At 47.0% G+C, this 14,948-nt stretch overlaps 1 protein-coding gene across 25 annotated transcripts in view; it reads right to left on the bottom strand.

The window, feature by feature from the left end:
• Nucleotides 1-4,803: 4,803 nt before the first annotated feature.
• Nucleotides 4,804-14,948, bottom strand: part of SVIL (supervillin) — a 304,969-nt gene continuing 294,824 nt past the window's right edge. For all 25 annotated transcript variants that reach the window (XM_066280539.1, XM_066280541.1, XM_066280542.1 and 22 more), the window contains 6 exons: nucleotides 14,062-14,195; nucleotides 11,317-11,472; nucleotides 9,653-9,796; nucleotides 7,934-8,058; nucleotides 5,852-6,007; nucleotides 4,804-5,754 (listed from right to left, as the gene is read on the bottom strand). In XM_066280539.1, coding sequence (XP_066136636.1) covers nucleotides 5,668-5,754; nucleotides 5,852-6,007; nucleotides 7,934-8,058; nucleotides 9,653-9,796; nucleotides 11,317-11,472; nucleotides 14,062-14,195 — 802 coding nt within the window. In that variant the 3' untranslated portion in view covers nucleotides 4,804-5,667. The remainder of the gene's footprint in view (nucleotides 5,755-5,851; nucleotides 6,008-7,933; nucleotides 8,059-9,652; nucleotides 9,797-11,316; nucleotides 11,473-14,061; nucleotides 14,196-14,948) is intronic.

Here is a 14,948-nt window from a genome sequence, read left to right as displayed (position 1 = left end):
GTAGGTCATCTCTAAGAAGCCCTAACCTCTTTTTTCTGGTGCATGCAATGCAATGTATTTATCTTTTAAAAGAGAAGTAGAAAGCAAAATAGGAAGTTTCCTTTGGATCAAATGCCACACCAAGAGAGTCAATTTTCCATTACTTGCATTTGAATCATCACCTTGACCTTTGACTTATCACTGTACACTTGACCCTTCCTCACTACCCCGCTGTCCAGGAAGGTTTTCAACAGAGGCCTGCTTCGAGAGTTCTGGCCCTTCACTCTGGGTCTAACACCAAGAGAGGCCCATGAAAATGTATCCCCAACCCTCTCCCCGGCCCAGGTGTAATGCTGCCCACCCTGTGAGGAATGTGGACTGGCCCCTGGGGGGGGCGAGGTCGGTGATTTAGCCTCCACACTTCCTCCTGTGTGACCTCAGAACCTTACACACCCCGCAAACACCCAAGGACCAGTGTCTGAGTGCTATTGTTAACAGGAGAATTAAGATGCTGAAGAACAAATGCAACTTTTCTCTTCAAAGATATATGAACAAAATATTTCTACATTAGTAGATGTAAAGAGAAATCTAGAATGTAAATCAAATTATTGAAGTACTTGAATTTGGGAAGTAGTGATAGAGACACTCTCCTTGACAACACTTCAGTCAAACTGCTCTGAGCCGGGCTGCGTCCTGTCCTTTGAGATGTCCTCCACAAGCTTGCTTTTAGCGAGTGTCCTGTCAAGCATGTTAGGCCAGCTCCCCACCCTTGAATACTGATCATCTCTGTTGTCTGATGAGAGTCTGCACCCTCCACCACTGCCCAGGTGATGTCTGCGCCCCAGGATTTGTCTGCGCCCCAGGATTTGCCTTCAGTCAGCCTCCCGTGACCTCAGTCCTAACGTGTCCTCTTACTGCGCCCACCGACTGCCATCTCCTCTGCTCCTCGGCGTTCAATCCCCACTCGTCCTGTCCACTCCGAGTTGAGCCCAGGCTCCTTCCTTTAGAACAAACCCTCACACCACGTCCCTATGCCCAGAGCGATGGCCCTGGAGAGAGCCAGCCTTTCTGACTTAGTGTCATGGGTCACTATCTCCGCGACAGTGGCGGTACCTGCAGGTTTCCAGTCCTGGTCTAGCTGTCCGCACAGTGCTAACATCTGCATATTTCACACAGATCAGCAGTGCTATTTTTTACAATGGCTTTCTTGAGGTATAATATACATGCCATTAAATAAGCCCGTGCAATTATACAGCTCAATGTTTTAGTACTTTTATAGAATTGTGCAACTGTCACCACAATCCAGTTTTAGAACAATTTCCATCTCTCCAGAAACTTCCTTTTGGTTATTTGCGGTCAACCTTCACTCCCATCTCCATCTGCAGCCACCACTGATCTGCCTTCTGCCTGGATGACTTCGCCTGTTCTAGAAATTCTGTGTGCAGCAGTCCCCCTTATCCATGGGGCACGCAGGCTAAGACCACCCAGAGATACCTGACACTGCAGAGAAAACGGAAACCAAGGTATACTGTTTTTTTCTACACATACTTTCTATGGTAAAGTTTGATTTATAAATGAAGCATGGTAAGAGATGAACAACAATAATAAAATAGAACAATTCTAGCAATATACTATAAAACGTTAGGTGAATGGAGTACCCTTCTCCCCGGTAACCAATGATGACCAGACGGGCCCCGCCTAAGGCAGGAACATCACCACCGTGAAGGTGCTGGAGAGACGGCCCGTCTGACTAAGGCAGGGGCATCACCACCGTGAAGGTGCTGGAGAGACGGGCCCGCCTGACTAAGGCGGGGGCATCAACACCGTGAAAGTGCTGGGCAAAGGGACAGCCTGTATCCTGGGCAGGACAGAGGAGAAGCACAGGGTACCATCACCCTGCTCAGGACTATGCGCAACTTAAAACTTATGAATTGTAGCCTGACCAGGCAGTGCCACAGTGGATAGAGTGTTAGACTGGGACACAGAGGACTCAGGTTTGAAACCCTGAGGTTGCCAGCTTGAGCACAGACTCACCAGCTTGAGTGCAGGGTCACTGGCTTGGACATGGGATTAGAGACATGACCCCATGGTTGCTGGCTTGAACCCAAGGTCGCTGGCTTGAGCAAGGGGTCACTTGCTTTGCTGTAGCCCCTGGGTTAAGGCACATATGAGAAAGCAATCAATGAACAACTAAGGTGCTGCAATGAAGAATTGATGTTTCTCATCTCTCTCCCTTCTTATCTTTTCCTCTTTCTGACTCTGTGTCTGTCAAAAACAAAACAAAAAACTTATGAATTGTTTACTTCAGGAATTTTCCACGGACTATTTTGGGACAACAGTTGACCACTGATGGCTGGAACTGCAGAAAGAGAGACCGCGTGGATGTGGTGGGGCGGGGGGCGCACATGGAATCTAACATGCGGCCTTTGTCTGGCTCCTGCCACTTGCAGAGCCTCAGCCATGTCGAGGAGGTATCGGCCGTTTGTTCCTTTAACTGAGGAATAGTATTTGTTATATGGATGGGCCGCATTTTTTTTATCCATTTGTCAGGGGACGGATAAGTGGGTTGTTTTGTTTGCAGGTTTGGGCTATTCTGAGTAATGGCACTCTAATCATTAATGGACAAGCCTCTGTGTAGACAAAAATGTTACTTTTCTAATCAGAAATAAAGAGAAACAGCAAAAGTAAAGGACCAAAATGGATTTTCTGAAATGCATCTTTTACCAAAATGGGAGCTGTATGAGTGGGGATAAGTTTTAAGATAAGAAGTGAAGTATTGAGCAGGCTTTCCCTGGCCCTGACCTGAGCACAGCCTGAACAGGGACAAACTGGGACAAAGCCCCAAGCCTCTGGAACCTGCTTGTGTTCCCAGGGGTCCTCTCAAGCCTCAGGATAGACGATGTCTGTCTATCCCACTGCAGCCCTGATACCAGTCACAACTCAAACATCACTTCCCTTTTCTAAATGCCCTTCAGGTCAAAAGCATCAAGTCAGAGAAATACAATCACCTGACTCTGCTGTGTTTAGTAAAAGCTCACCAGGGTGGTTTGCTTTTGGAGTGGCTCTGGTACAACATACTTGGCTGAGTGAAGATTTTGCAATTTCAGTGTTTAGGCTGGGTCCTTTCCCAGTATGCCAAAGTCAAAAGTTGCAGCCACGAAGGGAAAGGGGACCAGAAAAACCGCCTGATAGAGGATCCTAGTTCCACAAGCAGGAAGGATATGTGGGGGACAACACAGGAAAAGAGGCACAAGAGGCAACACAAGATGGGGGAGCACTCCAGGCTGGCAGGCAGCACTGGGTGACAACGTGGTGCTAGTGAATGTTACCAATGACACTTACCTATCACCTAAGGCAGGCTCACCACTGGAAGTGCTTACAGCAACCGAGTCACTTTCCTATGAGTGGGGAAAAGCCATCGATAGGAGCCCGATGACCGCTTTGAACAGACATAGGTAGCCCCACCTCTTCCTGACACCCCACTGGCCGCCCACTGGCTCTGTGAATCCCCCTGTTCCTCGTTGTTTACCGCCCATAGGGCAGATGCACTGAGCTCCTCTCCTTTCCTTTTTATTTATTTTTTGAAAGGTGCCACTTGTTTGGTTTAATATATAATGTATGACTCCATTCCTTAACTTGAACTCTCATCTTCCCTAAGTCAGCTACAATAACAATAATATTAGCACCAGCAGGTACCTAGGACTTGACACTATTTGAGGAGCCTCCAGCTGGTCCTCACCAAGAATCAATCCTATGACATGGGCAGGAGAGATGGTATTGACTCTTTTTATTTTGTAAAAGGGAAATGTAGCTGGAAAACTTCAATGACCACCCAGTTTCACACAGTCATAAGGTGGTGGGACCAGGAGGAGGGTGACAGTCCCACAGTGGGCGCACACAAGTAAGTAATAATATCAAAAGCAGGGTTATCCAATATGTTAAACCAAAGTGGGTGGGCAGTGACAACTTATAATAGGGTCTATAGAATTTGTTCAAACTATGGACTTGGGATTTTAACAATATATGAGCCTGTGAAGAGTTTCCTGGCTCACCTTTAAATTTTCTAAATGCCTTATATATTCAATATTTAAAAAGCCACTGAGATCCTGAATTTGAGATGTAGATATAGTTGTAGGGCAAAGAGCATGTGGTAAAGTATGATTTGCAAAAATATGCCTTGCCCTGGCCGGTTGGCTCAGTGGTAGAGCGTCGGCCTGGCGTGCGGGGGACCTGGGTTCGATTCCTGGCCAGGGCACATAGGAGAAGCGCCCATTTGCTTCTCCACACCCACCCCCTCCTTCCTCTCTGTCTCTCTGTTCCCCTCCCGCAGCCAAGGCTCCATTGGAGCAAAGATGGCCCGGGCGCTGGGGATGGCTCCTTGGCCTCTGCCCCAGGCGCTAGAGTGGCTCTGGTCGTGGCAGAGCGACACCCTGGAGGGGCAGAGCATTGTCCCCTGGTGGGCAGAGCATCGCCCCCTGGTGGACATGCCGGGTGGATCCAGGTCGGGCGCATGCGGAGTCTGTCTGACTGTCTCTCCCCATTTCCAGCTTCAGAAAAATACAAAAAAAACCAAAACAAAACAAAACAAAAAAACCAAAAAATATATATGCCTTAACATGGTACTATACTTACAACCAATTTTATGGGTCGAATATCTATCTACTTAGTCTTATGACCTTATATAAAATCTTGCCCTAAGCTAAATTAAAAGAGTAAATAATATTTAATGGTAAAATCCAGGTACTAGGTTAACATCTACAAATATATATATTTCTCCCCCTCCCCAGAAAGGAATGTGCTTGGAATTCAATGTGAACCACTCCATTAATTGCTGTGCTTATGCCAAAGCTTTTATTTCAGAGCCCTAGATCACAAAATGACATGTTTGATATTTACAACAGGTATTAGAAATCGATATTTTTTTATTTCTACTGCTTTAGAGTAAAATTGTTGAGAATGTTCCAAACCATCATCGAAAAATGCAGAGCAAACTTTTTATGTATATAAACTGTACATAAAAACAAGGCACTATACATTTTGGGGTGACATTAAGGTAGACAGGTAGGTTTGCACAGAGCCCAGGCGAGGAAGGGCACATTTCCGTTCATTTTAGCACCGGAAGCAGCACGCAGAGCGAGTTAAGACCTCAGGCTGAAGATGATGTTTCCGAGCACGGTGAACACGCGTGTCTGTGGCAGAGCTCACGCCATAGAAGCAGCTCCATCTGCCTTTTTCATATCATTTTGACACCCTCCCCCCAAAATCTTAAAAGTGAACGAATACATATTGCTTTGTTAAATACATATATGATTTATATGGTGTTTATATAAATATATATATTTTAGAATCCACAAACTATTAAAATAACACTTTATAAAGAGAACTGCTTAAAAAAATAGGCCAGGCCTCACTGGCGCAGGAAGGCAGTGCCGGGCCGCTGCTGGGGGAGCAGGGGGCGTGCACCTGCGGGGGCTGCCAACACCGCCCACCGGCTGTGGGCGCAGAGTTCCCGCGAACTTCTCTGACACGTTTACAAAATACACAACTCTAGGTGGTAGAGCTAATAACTTCAGGATTTGAAAACTCTGTTTAAAAAAAAAATTTTTTTTTAATACCAGTCCAAAAAAAATCCATTTTCCTGGTCCAACGGTGTTCAAAGGGACAAGAGGAGCCACCTCCTCCCTCTGCTCAGAACAGGCCTTTGGCTTTCTTCAGGTTCACCTGCTTCCAGGCGGGCAGCGCGCCGAACTCCTCTCTCGTCATGTCCAGTGCAAACTGGAGGAACAGGGAGAAACGCCCAGCAGCGGGTCAGGGCCTCGAGCACCAGCCCCGCGTGTGGCTTCACTGCTACCCCACCTGAAGAAACACTTACCTCAAAGTCTTCATCAGTGAGATAAATCTCAAGCTTAAGAGGGTCCACTCCCTCGGGCAGCGGCCTGGCCAGCAGATCGGCCAGTGGATAAATGGTTTTGCAGAGCTTGGCTAGCACATCTTCCACGAGGGTGATCTGGTTCGAAACCTCTGTATCCTGGAGAAGAGGAGGGGCAGAGAGAACTCGGTGTCCCTATCTAAGCACGCAAGTCCACAGCCCTGTCCTTCCTGTGCCCCCGCCCGAGGCCTTCCCTTAGGGGCAACAGAGCTCCAAGGTGGAAGAGAATTGCTCAAAGCCCCCCAGGTCTCTCCACGGATGTTAGGCATCTTCTCACTCGCCCAAAGTGTCAGTCAAATCCTGTCTCAGGTCAGGGCTGCCTCAGAACAAAAGATTAGGCGATATCCTATGAGGGAACTATGGCGTAAGATTATTAAATTTGAAGTCTAAACACCAAAAGCATCCAAATAATAATGTTTGTTTAACAATATTTAATGATAATTTAACCTTAAATAGAATTACCTGCAATTGAAAAAGGAGGTAAGAAAATGCTCATAGAAGACACTTTGAAAAGAATCAAGACATTCTTTTAAACCACTGTGTGCATTTAATCTGAACAGGCTATTCAGGTAAATTGGCTTCTTCCGTTAAAGCGGACCCCAGACTGGCTGCCCTGCTGGTGGGTGGGTGGAGTGAACAGCCAGCAGTTCAGTAAGACCCAGTTTGGCCTGGCGATCAGGGTATACAGGTCTCAGAGCCAGCCTGGGACTTGGGTGAGCTGCTTACTGTTTCTGCACCTCAGCTCCTTGACCCGTACACTGGGGGTAGTAACACCATAAATCATAATGCACTGCTGCAAAAACTACAGGAGAAATCCCTGTGAAGTGTTGGGGCAGTGCCGGGCACAGAGGAGGCCCCCAGTGAGCGTTCCTTGTTATCATAACTGTCGACGACGTGGGGAGCCACCCGTGCCCTGGTCGAAAGCCGCAGGACTGCATGAAACAGTGCACCGGCCCCCAGGGATCTGGAGAATACAGAAGAGCGGCCGTGGTGTAGAGCCTTGAACTTGGACTGCAGCCACAGTGCTCCTGCTCCACAGAGCTCTGAAGTTTCGCGGACCCCTACTTATCATGAGCGGAGCCCCTCGCTGTGTCAAATGGCAGGCTGTCTGAACCCTGTCTGTGCAGGGGACGTCCGTTCAGCCACAGAGAGGGCAGGATGGCAGGGACGCTCGCCCTGGGAAACGGCTTCCACCCATGTTAAGCAGCAGCGAAATTATTTTGTTTAAACTCATTTTTGGGCCTCCTATAAAATGCACTCACACCATCTCTGCACTCCTTTCCCCAAAAAGCTGCTCTCCTACAACAGTAAGAAAACCAAAATGAACAGACCTACAGGCCAATTTACCCACCAAACCAAAAAACAACTGTTGCAGCTGCAGTTGCTAGCCATGTTAAAACTAATAAATTAAGAAATTCTGTAGTTACAAAAATCTCCCTCTTTTTCCTGTGCTCTTGGAAATGATAATATTCTGGTTCACAATATGTTTTTGGCCACAAGTGGCAATGCCAGGTGGTCTCATAAAAGATTATGAAAGAGATGGGGAACAGCGCCTTCCTGGGAATTTCTCACAATACCTCCATTCACTTCATTATCGGCCCACATTCCCTGTCAGGGAGTTAGTTTGGTCTCCTTTCACACCAGGTCAATGTCTGAAACATGAGGACTTCATTATGCCTCAGACAGACCTTGAGAAGCAATAGATTTTCAGCTGACAGGGTAAAGAGACTCAGCAGCTTTTGCTTATGGGTATTTTCCAAGTAATTACATTCACCTTTGCTTTTCAGGGCTTTTTTTTTTAACCCGAGTACTATGTGTAGAAAATTTACCAAAAATACTTCAATTGATTACTCTTTAGGCCCTTCCTGAGCGAATTCTACCTAGACCCGTCAGCGTGCTGTGAGTGAAGAGATGCGTTCTCGCTTTGGAAATGCAACTGGGTGCTTCCCCTGAAAGCCAAGTGCACACACAACCCAAAGGCAGGCAGGCACCCACCTTCACGGGGAAAGGGAGGGGTGTGCTCACCATTTCTGTGATCTCAGCAATGTCCTCTCTGTGCTCCCAACTGGGGAACATATTGGTGAATGTCAGGGGCTCCAGACCCGCATGAATCAGGTACGATTTGGGCGGCGGCTTCCTGATGTTCTTTCCTGTGGTAACATAGAGCATAGGGTCAGCAGACCCAGCGTGGCCCCGCAGTCTCTATTTTCCTCCGACTCCCCTTGGAACTTTTTCTTCTCTCTTTGGACCTCTGGACTTCACACTTAAGATGCAAGTTATAAGTAGTTTATAACAACACAGGGATGAGGTGTATAGAACATGTGCATTTCACACATGACTGTGCACAACACGGTGCGTAATCCGCCCGACTCTATACTTTCTGAACATAACAGAACATGTCCAGGTCCTTGGATGGAGACAGCCTCTGTGTGTCTGGGTGGGACGCTTCCTGCTTCCTGCACTCACCTGTAGGAATATCCCTAATACAGCCTTAAGTGCACTGAGAGTTAAACAGCCAATGATAGCATTTTATAAAGCCACTTCAGCTTAAACATTCGGCGGGAAGTTTCATATGTTATCTATTACTAAAGAGCTTTTCAAGAACAGAATCCATTGTACACTTAATGACACTAGCAACAAAACCTTTAATATTCAGATAAGAAATTAATTAGTGGCATCTTCAGTTTATATAAAAGTCCACAAATTTTAGGTGGACAGTATAGTTAAAAACCATGAACTAACTGTAAAGCCTTTTTCTTAGATATCACGCTAAAAGTCAGAATGAATGGTAACAAGGGTGCTGTTGGGTTTCCAGCCTGTGGGGCGCTTTCTAGTCCCGACAGTGTGAGGCTGCATGTGGACAGTGTGCAGGGGAGGCATTCGTTCCTACCACGTGATGAACCCTGAGTGCAGAGGGTTTCCACCAGTCCAGGGCACTCCACAATATAGGTGACCCTGAATGACGTGTGGGTTTAGGGGCATCAACACCCCATGCAGTCAAAAATCCATGTATAACTTTTGACTCTTCCAAAACTTAGCTGTCCCTGGGAACCCTCACGGTTCCAGGACTGTCCATAGATACCAAATTCCATGGATGAGCAAGTCCCCTCTATAAAGAGAGCCTACAACTGTACACATAATCGGCCCTCCAACTGCAGGTTCCCAATGACGGGTTGAAAATGCTTTCCCAGTTGCCTGACCTGTGGTGGCGCAGTGGTTAAAGCATCGACCTGGAACACTGAGGTCACCGGTTTGAAACCCTGGGTGTGCCTGGTCAGGGCACATAAAGGAAGCAACTGCTATGATCTGCAGTTGGTGAAACCCCTGGATATGAAACCCACGGATATGGAGGGCCGACTGTATATTTACTGAAAAAAAATCTATGTACAACTGAGCCTGTGCAGCTCAAACCTTGTTGTTCAAGGCTCCGCTGTACAGCCTTTCACCTCCAGGTAACAAATTAAAGTATTCCCTAATATAACAAAGAGAAATGGAATCTCATTCATGCCGGCAGCTGAGAATCCACTAATCTGAAAATGAATAAGCCTCGAAAAGTTAAAGGGAAAAACGACCACTGCCGTCCAGGCTCTCTCCTGACCGGCGGCATTAGCACGGGAAGGCTGGCCTGGGGCTTGGACCAAGTCATCAGAAAAGAAGCCGGGCCCTCCCTGCTGAGTGCTGGGTGCTGCCACTGTCCCCAGTGGCTCCGCGCGCCCACCCCGGCCGCTTCCCGTGGACGCTCACCTCGGCAGTACTGCAGCACCGTCTCCATGGCGCTCTTCCGGTCCGAGGCCCAGCGAATGCGGGCGGAGCCGGTGATCTTATTCTCGATGGGCCACCAGCCTTGCCAGAGGTAGACCTCATGGTGATTGTCAACAAGGAAAAGTGCTGTGGGGGGGGGGGGGGGGAGACCAGACCTTCAGCAGCTTCTCACACACACTTCCAGGCCACTCTTCCCAAAGCTAATAGACGCCTTCCCTCCCAGCTCCTGTGTCAGGGGGCGCATCCCCGTGGCAGTTCAATTCAGGGGGTGGGGAGAGTCCTCATAACACCCCAGCCCTTAGAAGATAATATCAGGAAGGGTCTCTGGGCAGCGACAGGCGGTATCTACCCCCTTTTCCTTTTCCTTCTGTCTCATCTCTCCACCAGATACTTCTCCCTGGACCCTGTGGGCGTTCACAGGGGCAGGAGGAGTGACAGGGATCACGCACATTCCGCCCAAGGGATGTGAGAAGCACTCATCTCTAAAGAACATGAGAAACTGGACTGGGTGTCCTGCTTGCCCCACACCAAAAGCCTATGTGACTGCTTGGCAGGAGGTGTAAGTTCATGTCTTCTTTAGAGGAACAGGCTCTAAAAATTGCATTCTTTACTCTTCCTCATCATCAAACCGTCAGCCTCCTCTCACTCCTCGTGGCAAAGGGGCTCTCACCTGCTGGCTCAGCTCACCCTGAGTCCCAGCACACATTTCAGGGTTCCATACACGCCACACACTTGAAAAGCCAAGGGGAGGTGACTAATGCATCCTGAGCCACAGGATGAAGAGGCTGGGCCACAGCCTTTCTTTTTAAGACACATGCTAAGATATCCCACAGTGTGCCGTATGTATGCATCAAGCTTCTAAGGTGGTGACCTGGGCTGCCGGTGGCAGGGAGGCTGTGGCTCTGGCTCTGGCTCTGGGAGAAAGGAGAAGCTATGAGTGCAGGGGGGCTGGCCTTTGGCTGGACAGCAGGGAGGGTGGGAGTGTCTATCTTCACAGCCAGAACGAGAGCAAAGAGGCTCTGTCTGGAACTGGTGGTCGACTGGAAACAGACCTGCCCTTGGGATAATGAGACATGGGCAACAGACATGGCTCTGTGGCCTTGGGATGGAGGACACTGCTCTTTGCCAGATTCAGTGGGTCCTCCCAACCTCCTGCTCCTTGGCCACTGGAATTCCCAGGCTCCCTTGCAGTGGGGGTGGCCATGTGGCAGAGCTCTGGAAGAAGGGATGGAAGCCGCAATTGACTGGGGGCTTCAGGGAAAGCTTTTACTTCCTTTGATAAAAGAGAGAGATGTGGCCATCACTGACCTTTTCCCGACCCCCTTTCCACCTTTGGCTGGAGCAAGGTCAGACAACTGGGGACCAGGAGGCAAGAAAAATGAGGAAAGGTCAGGGTGGCTACAGACACTCTAGGTTGGACGCTGCTCTGTCAACTTATTCCTAGCAGATGTCTTCGGGCAAGACAAGTAACTAAGCACCTGTATTTCTTTTGGGGTAGGTGCAAAGATTAAATGAGATGATATAAGCAGATGTTTTGGTTGTGTCCTTGACAAATAAAAACTGCCAAGTGCAAAAGGGAGATCAGGAGGCTCTGTGGACAGTGTGTGCTCCGCGACTCAGCACGGCCCCTGCTCGCAGGGGCCCACCTGGCTGTGGGGCGCTGTACAGGTCCTCCTGCAGGAAGGGCATGGAATTGACCACGGAGGACTCTCGGCCGGGGTATAGGAACTCTGTGGCTGAGAAGTCCCCAGAGGAACTGCTGAGGATGAACAGGCGAGGTGTGAAGTTAAAATTCCCAGGATCTTGGAAAGAAAAGAGAACAAAGCTAAAGATAAAATATGCACCAAAGTGAATTCCAGAGGGATTGGAGAATTCATATAGAGAACATAAACTAATCAAATAATTCATATAAAAATAGGTAGGTTTTATCATAACTCAGAGGTGGTGAAGGCCTTTTTAATCATAACTGCAAAAAACATAATCAAAGGAGAAAAATTTTATGTATTGACAACATAAAAATAAAAGTTTCATTGCAGAAAAAAACCCAAATGGACAAAGAAAATGAAGAGTTAAGTCACAAAATGGGAACTAAGGAAGCTTGTTAATATCCTTAGAGCAGTGGTCGGCAAACTCAGTCAACAGAGCCAAATATCAACAGTACAACGATTGAAATTTCTTTTGAGAACCGAACTTTTTAAACTTAAACTATATAGGTAGGTACATTCCTTAACGAGGTAGCACCCGCACGTGGTATTTTGTGGAAGAGCCACACTCAAGGGGCCAAAGAGCTACATGTGGCTCATGAGCCGTGGTTTGCCGACCACTGCCTTAGTATATCAAGGAATATAGTGAAAATATAATATCTTAATAAAAATGTGCAAAAAAACCCCTCACAAATAAAACATTCATCAATATAAAAATACAAATTGTTAAAAAATTTATATAGAAAGTGTTTAACGAGCCCTGGCCGGTTGGCTCAGTGGTAGAGTGTTGGCCTGGTATGTGGAAGTCCTGGGTTCGATTCCTGGCCAGGGCACACAGAAGAAGCACCTATCTGCTTCTCCATCCTTCCCCCTCTCCTTCCTCTCTATTTCTCTCTTCCCCTCCCGCAGCCAAGGCTCCACTGGAGAAAAGTTGGCCCCAGCACTGAGGATGGCTCCATGGCCTCTGCCTCAGGGGCTAGAATGGCTCTGGTTGCAACGGAGCAATGCCCCAGATGGGCCGAGCATCGCCCCCTGGTGGGCATGCCAGGTGGATCCCTGTCGGGTGCATGCAGGACTGTTTCTCTGCCTCCCCACTTCTCATTTCAGAAAAATACAAAAAAAAAAAAAAAAAAAAAAAAAGAAAGAAAGAAAGAAAGAAAGAAAGAAAGAAAGAATTTAATGATACTCCTATCTTAAGATACTGGGTGAAAACAGTGCTCAGATCTGTTTCCTCCATCACTGTTGGCAAAGGTAGAAAGGTAGTGTACTGTGTTTGTGCTGGGGACACACTTGTGGCTACTGCTGGTGGGAACGCATCTTGGTGCAAATGCTCTGCTGATATGCCTGGTGACACGGACAAGGCCTAGAAGACTTCCATTAGTTGAAAACAGAAGTTTCCTATCTAGGAATTTACCTAAACGAGAAATGAATTTTAAAAACTATTCACAACCCCATTATTATATAATAGAGAAAAACCTGGAAGTGCCTCTGCAACTGTGTCGGGCTCAGTAGAAAGTGTCATATCCTATAGAATACTCAGTGGACTGCCCTGAATATTAACAACATGGGAATTGTCCATAATAAATCAAAGGGAAAAACCAGGTTACAAAATAATGTGTATAATGCTATCCAAATTTTATCTTTAGAAAATAGATATGTATATATAACATAGAGAAATGTGAACTCTGGTTATCTTTGAGCGGTGTGATTGTAAGTGACTTATTTTCTCTCTTAATTTCTTTGTATTTTCAAACATTCTTTATCATCAATATCCATTATGTAAAAAATGATATAAAACTGTATAGTGGATAGAGCATCATCCCGGTTCACTGCGGTCACAGGTTTGACCTCCAGTCATGGCACATGTGAGAAGCAGCCAATGAGGACACCACTAAATGGAACAACTAAGTGGAACAACGAGTTGATGCTTTTCTCTCTCTTTCCCTTCTCTTCTTTCTCTTCCTTCCTCTCTCTCAAATCAATGGAATTTTTTTTTTAAATGATAAAAGTTGAGGGCAGTATAATAGAGGCATTCTGTACACACTCCACTGTCATCTGCACTCAGCTGCACTGACTTCTCTATACTTCAGTTTCCTCGTCAGGGAAAATGGCAGAGTGTTAGTTGGATTGTAAGAATTACACGACTCAACGTATCAGGTGCTTAGAGACAGACAGTGCCTGAATTATCCTAACTGCTTGATAATTATTAGCTTTTCTTTTTATGTTAACCTGCATATAAGTTGATCTTTCTGTATTTTGTACTTTTAACATACTCTTTAAGTTAAACTCCACTCCTTCCGTGCACCTGAAGCTGGTCACACTGGAGGTGTCTTGTGCCATGGGTTCACACTGTGTCATTACTCATCTGGCTTACTTGAATTTTCTCCTCCTCCCTTCTCTTCAGGTCATCCCCACCCCAGCCCTGTGCAAACACCATGTCTCTGTGGCACCGGGTCTGATTTCTGCTGGTAGAAGTCGTATCTTTTTCTTTGTAACTCTCAACCTCCTTCACCTGGGTCTCTCATGACACACACATTTTTATTTGGCATTATAACTAGTTATATATATGGCTTGTAAGCCCATGAGAGCCTAGCCTACGTTTAAGTCATGATGTGTTACACATAGTAGATGCTCAGTCAACATGTATTGACTAAACGAGTGACCAGAGGCCACAGAATGTGGTGTTACCTTGAAGCATGCAGTCGTAGGCTTTCCTGTCTCTCCTTCCTAATGCATCCCAGAATCCCAGGGGCTCAGAGCCTTCATCACACTCGTGGATTGTCACCTTGCTGCTACTGTGCAGCCCTGCTTCCAGGGGGCATCTGCGTGGAGACCAAATGTTTTTATTAAGCTTTGGAAGTGGTGGCAGCATATAGTTACTCAAGACTACATCTAAGGTGAGTTCTACTTTGTAAGGAAAACAATTCTCACTAATGCATAAACGCTGCTCTGTGGTGTAGGGGTTGGCTTGGCCCTTACAGAGGAATGTGCAATTAGTATAATAAGTAATGAACACAACACCCACGTTTATATATAATACACAGTTACTATTCCTGGCCCTCTGCTGCTAGAACAGAAACTGCATGGGACAGACACTTGAGTATCCTTATTGTCAAATTCTTCATCCCTAAATCTGCACGTGGCACTAAGAAGGTGCTCAAGAATTTATGTTGAGTGAATAAGAGAATGGTACCTTTTTTTCCCCTCCCCTCAGGGGTCCAAGTAAAAACTCCAATGGGCCGCGATTGCCTTCAGATACCTCACAGAACACTTTTTATCTCCCTCCCCAGTCCCAGGCCCTCAGCCGGGTGTCTGACATGAAACACCTTGCTTCTCAGTCGTCGGTGTGCTGAGGGGCCACTCGCCCACCTCCTCCTCTCCACGTAGCGCAGGCTTTGTAGCAGTGGTGGGGAAAGCACACCTGCAGCATCCCGTTTTGATGCCCAGAGAAGGATTTTACCAAATTGCATTTTGGTGGTATGCTGTGGCCCTGAGATACTTGTCATTTCTGCTATAAGTCGTTACCAAGGTCCTCCCAGTTCTCACTGAGGAGGCATATCCTGTATGACCGGGGA

This window comes from Saccopteryx bilineata, chromosome 5 (assembly GCF_036850765.1).
Source record: "Saccopteryx bilineata isolate mSacBil1 chromosome 5, mSacBil1_pri_phased_curated, whole genome shotgun sequence".
NCBI lineage: Eukaryota > Metazoa > Chordata > Mammalia > Chiroptera > Emballonuridae > Saccopteryx > Saccopteryx bilineata.
Note: the sequence above shows the minus strand (reverse complement) of the source record. Positions and strands in the feature narration are given on the sequence as shown.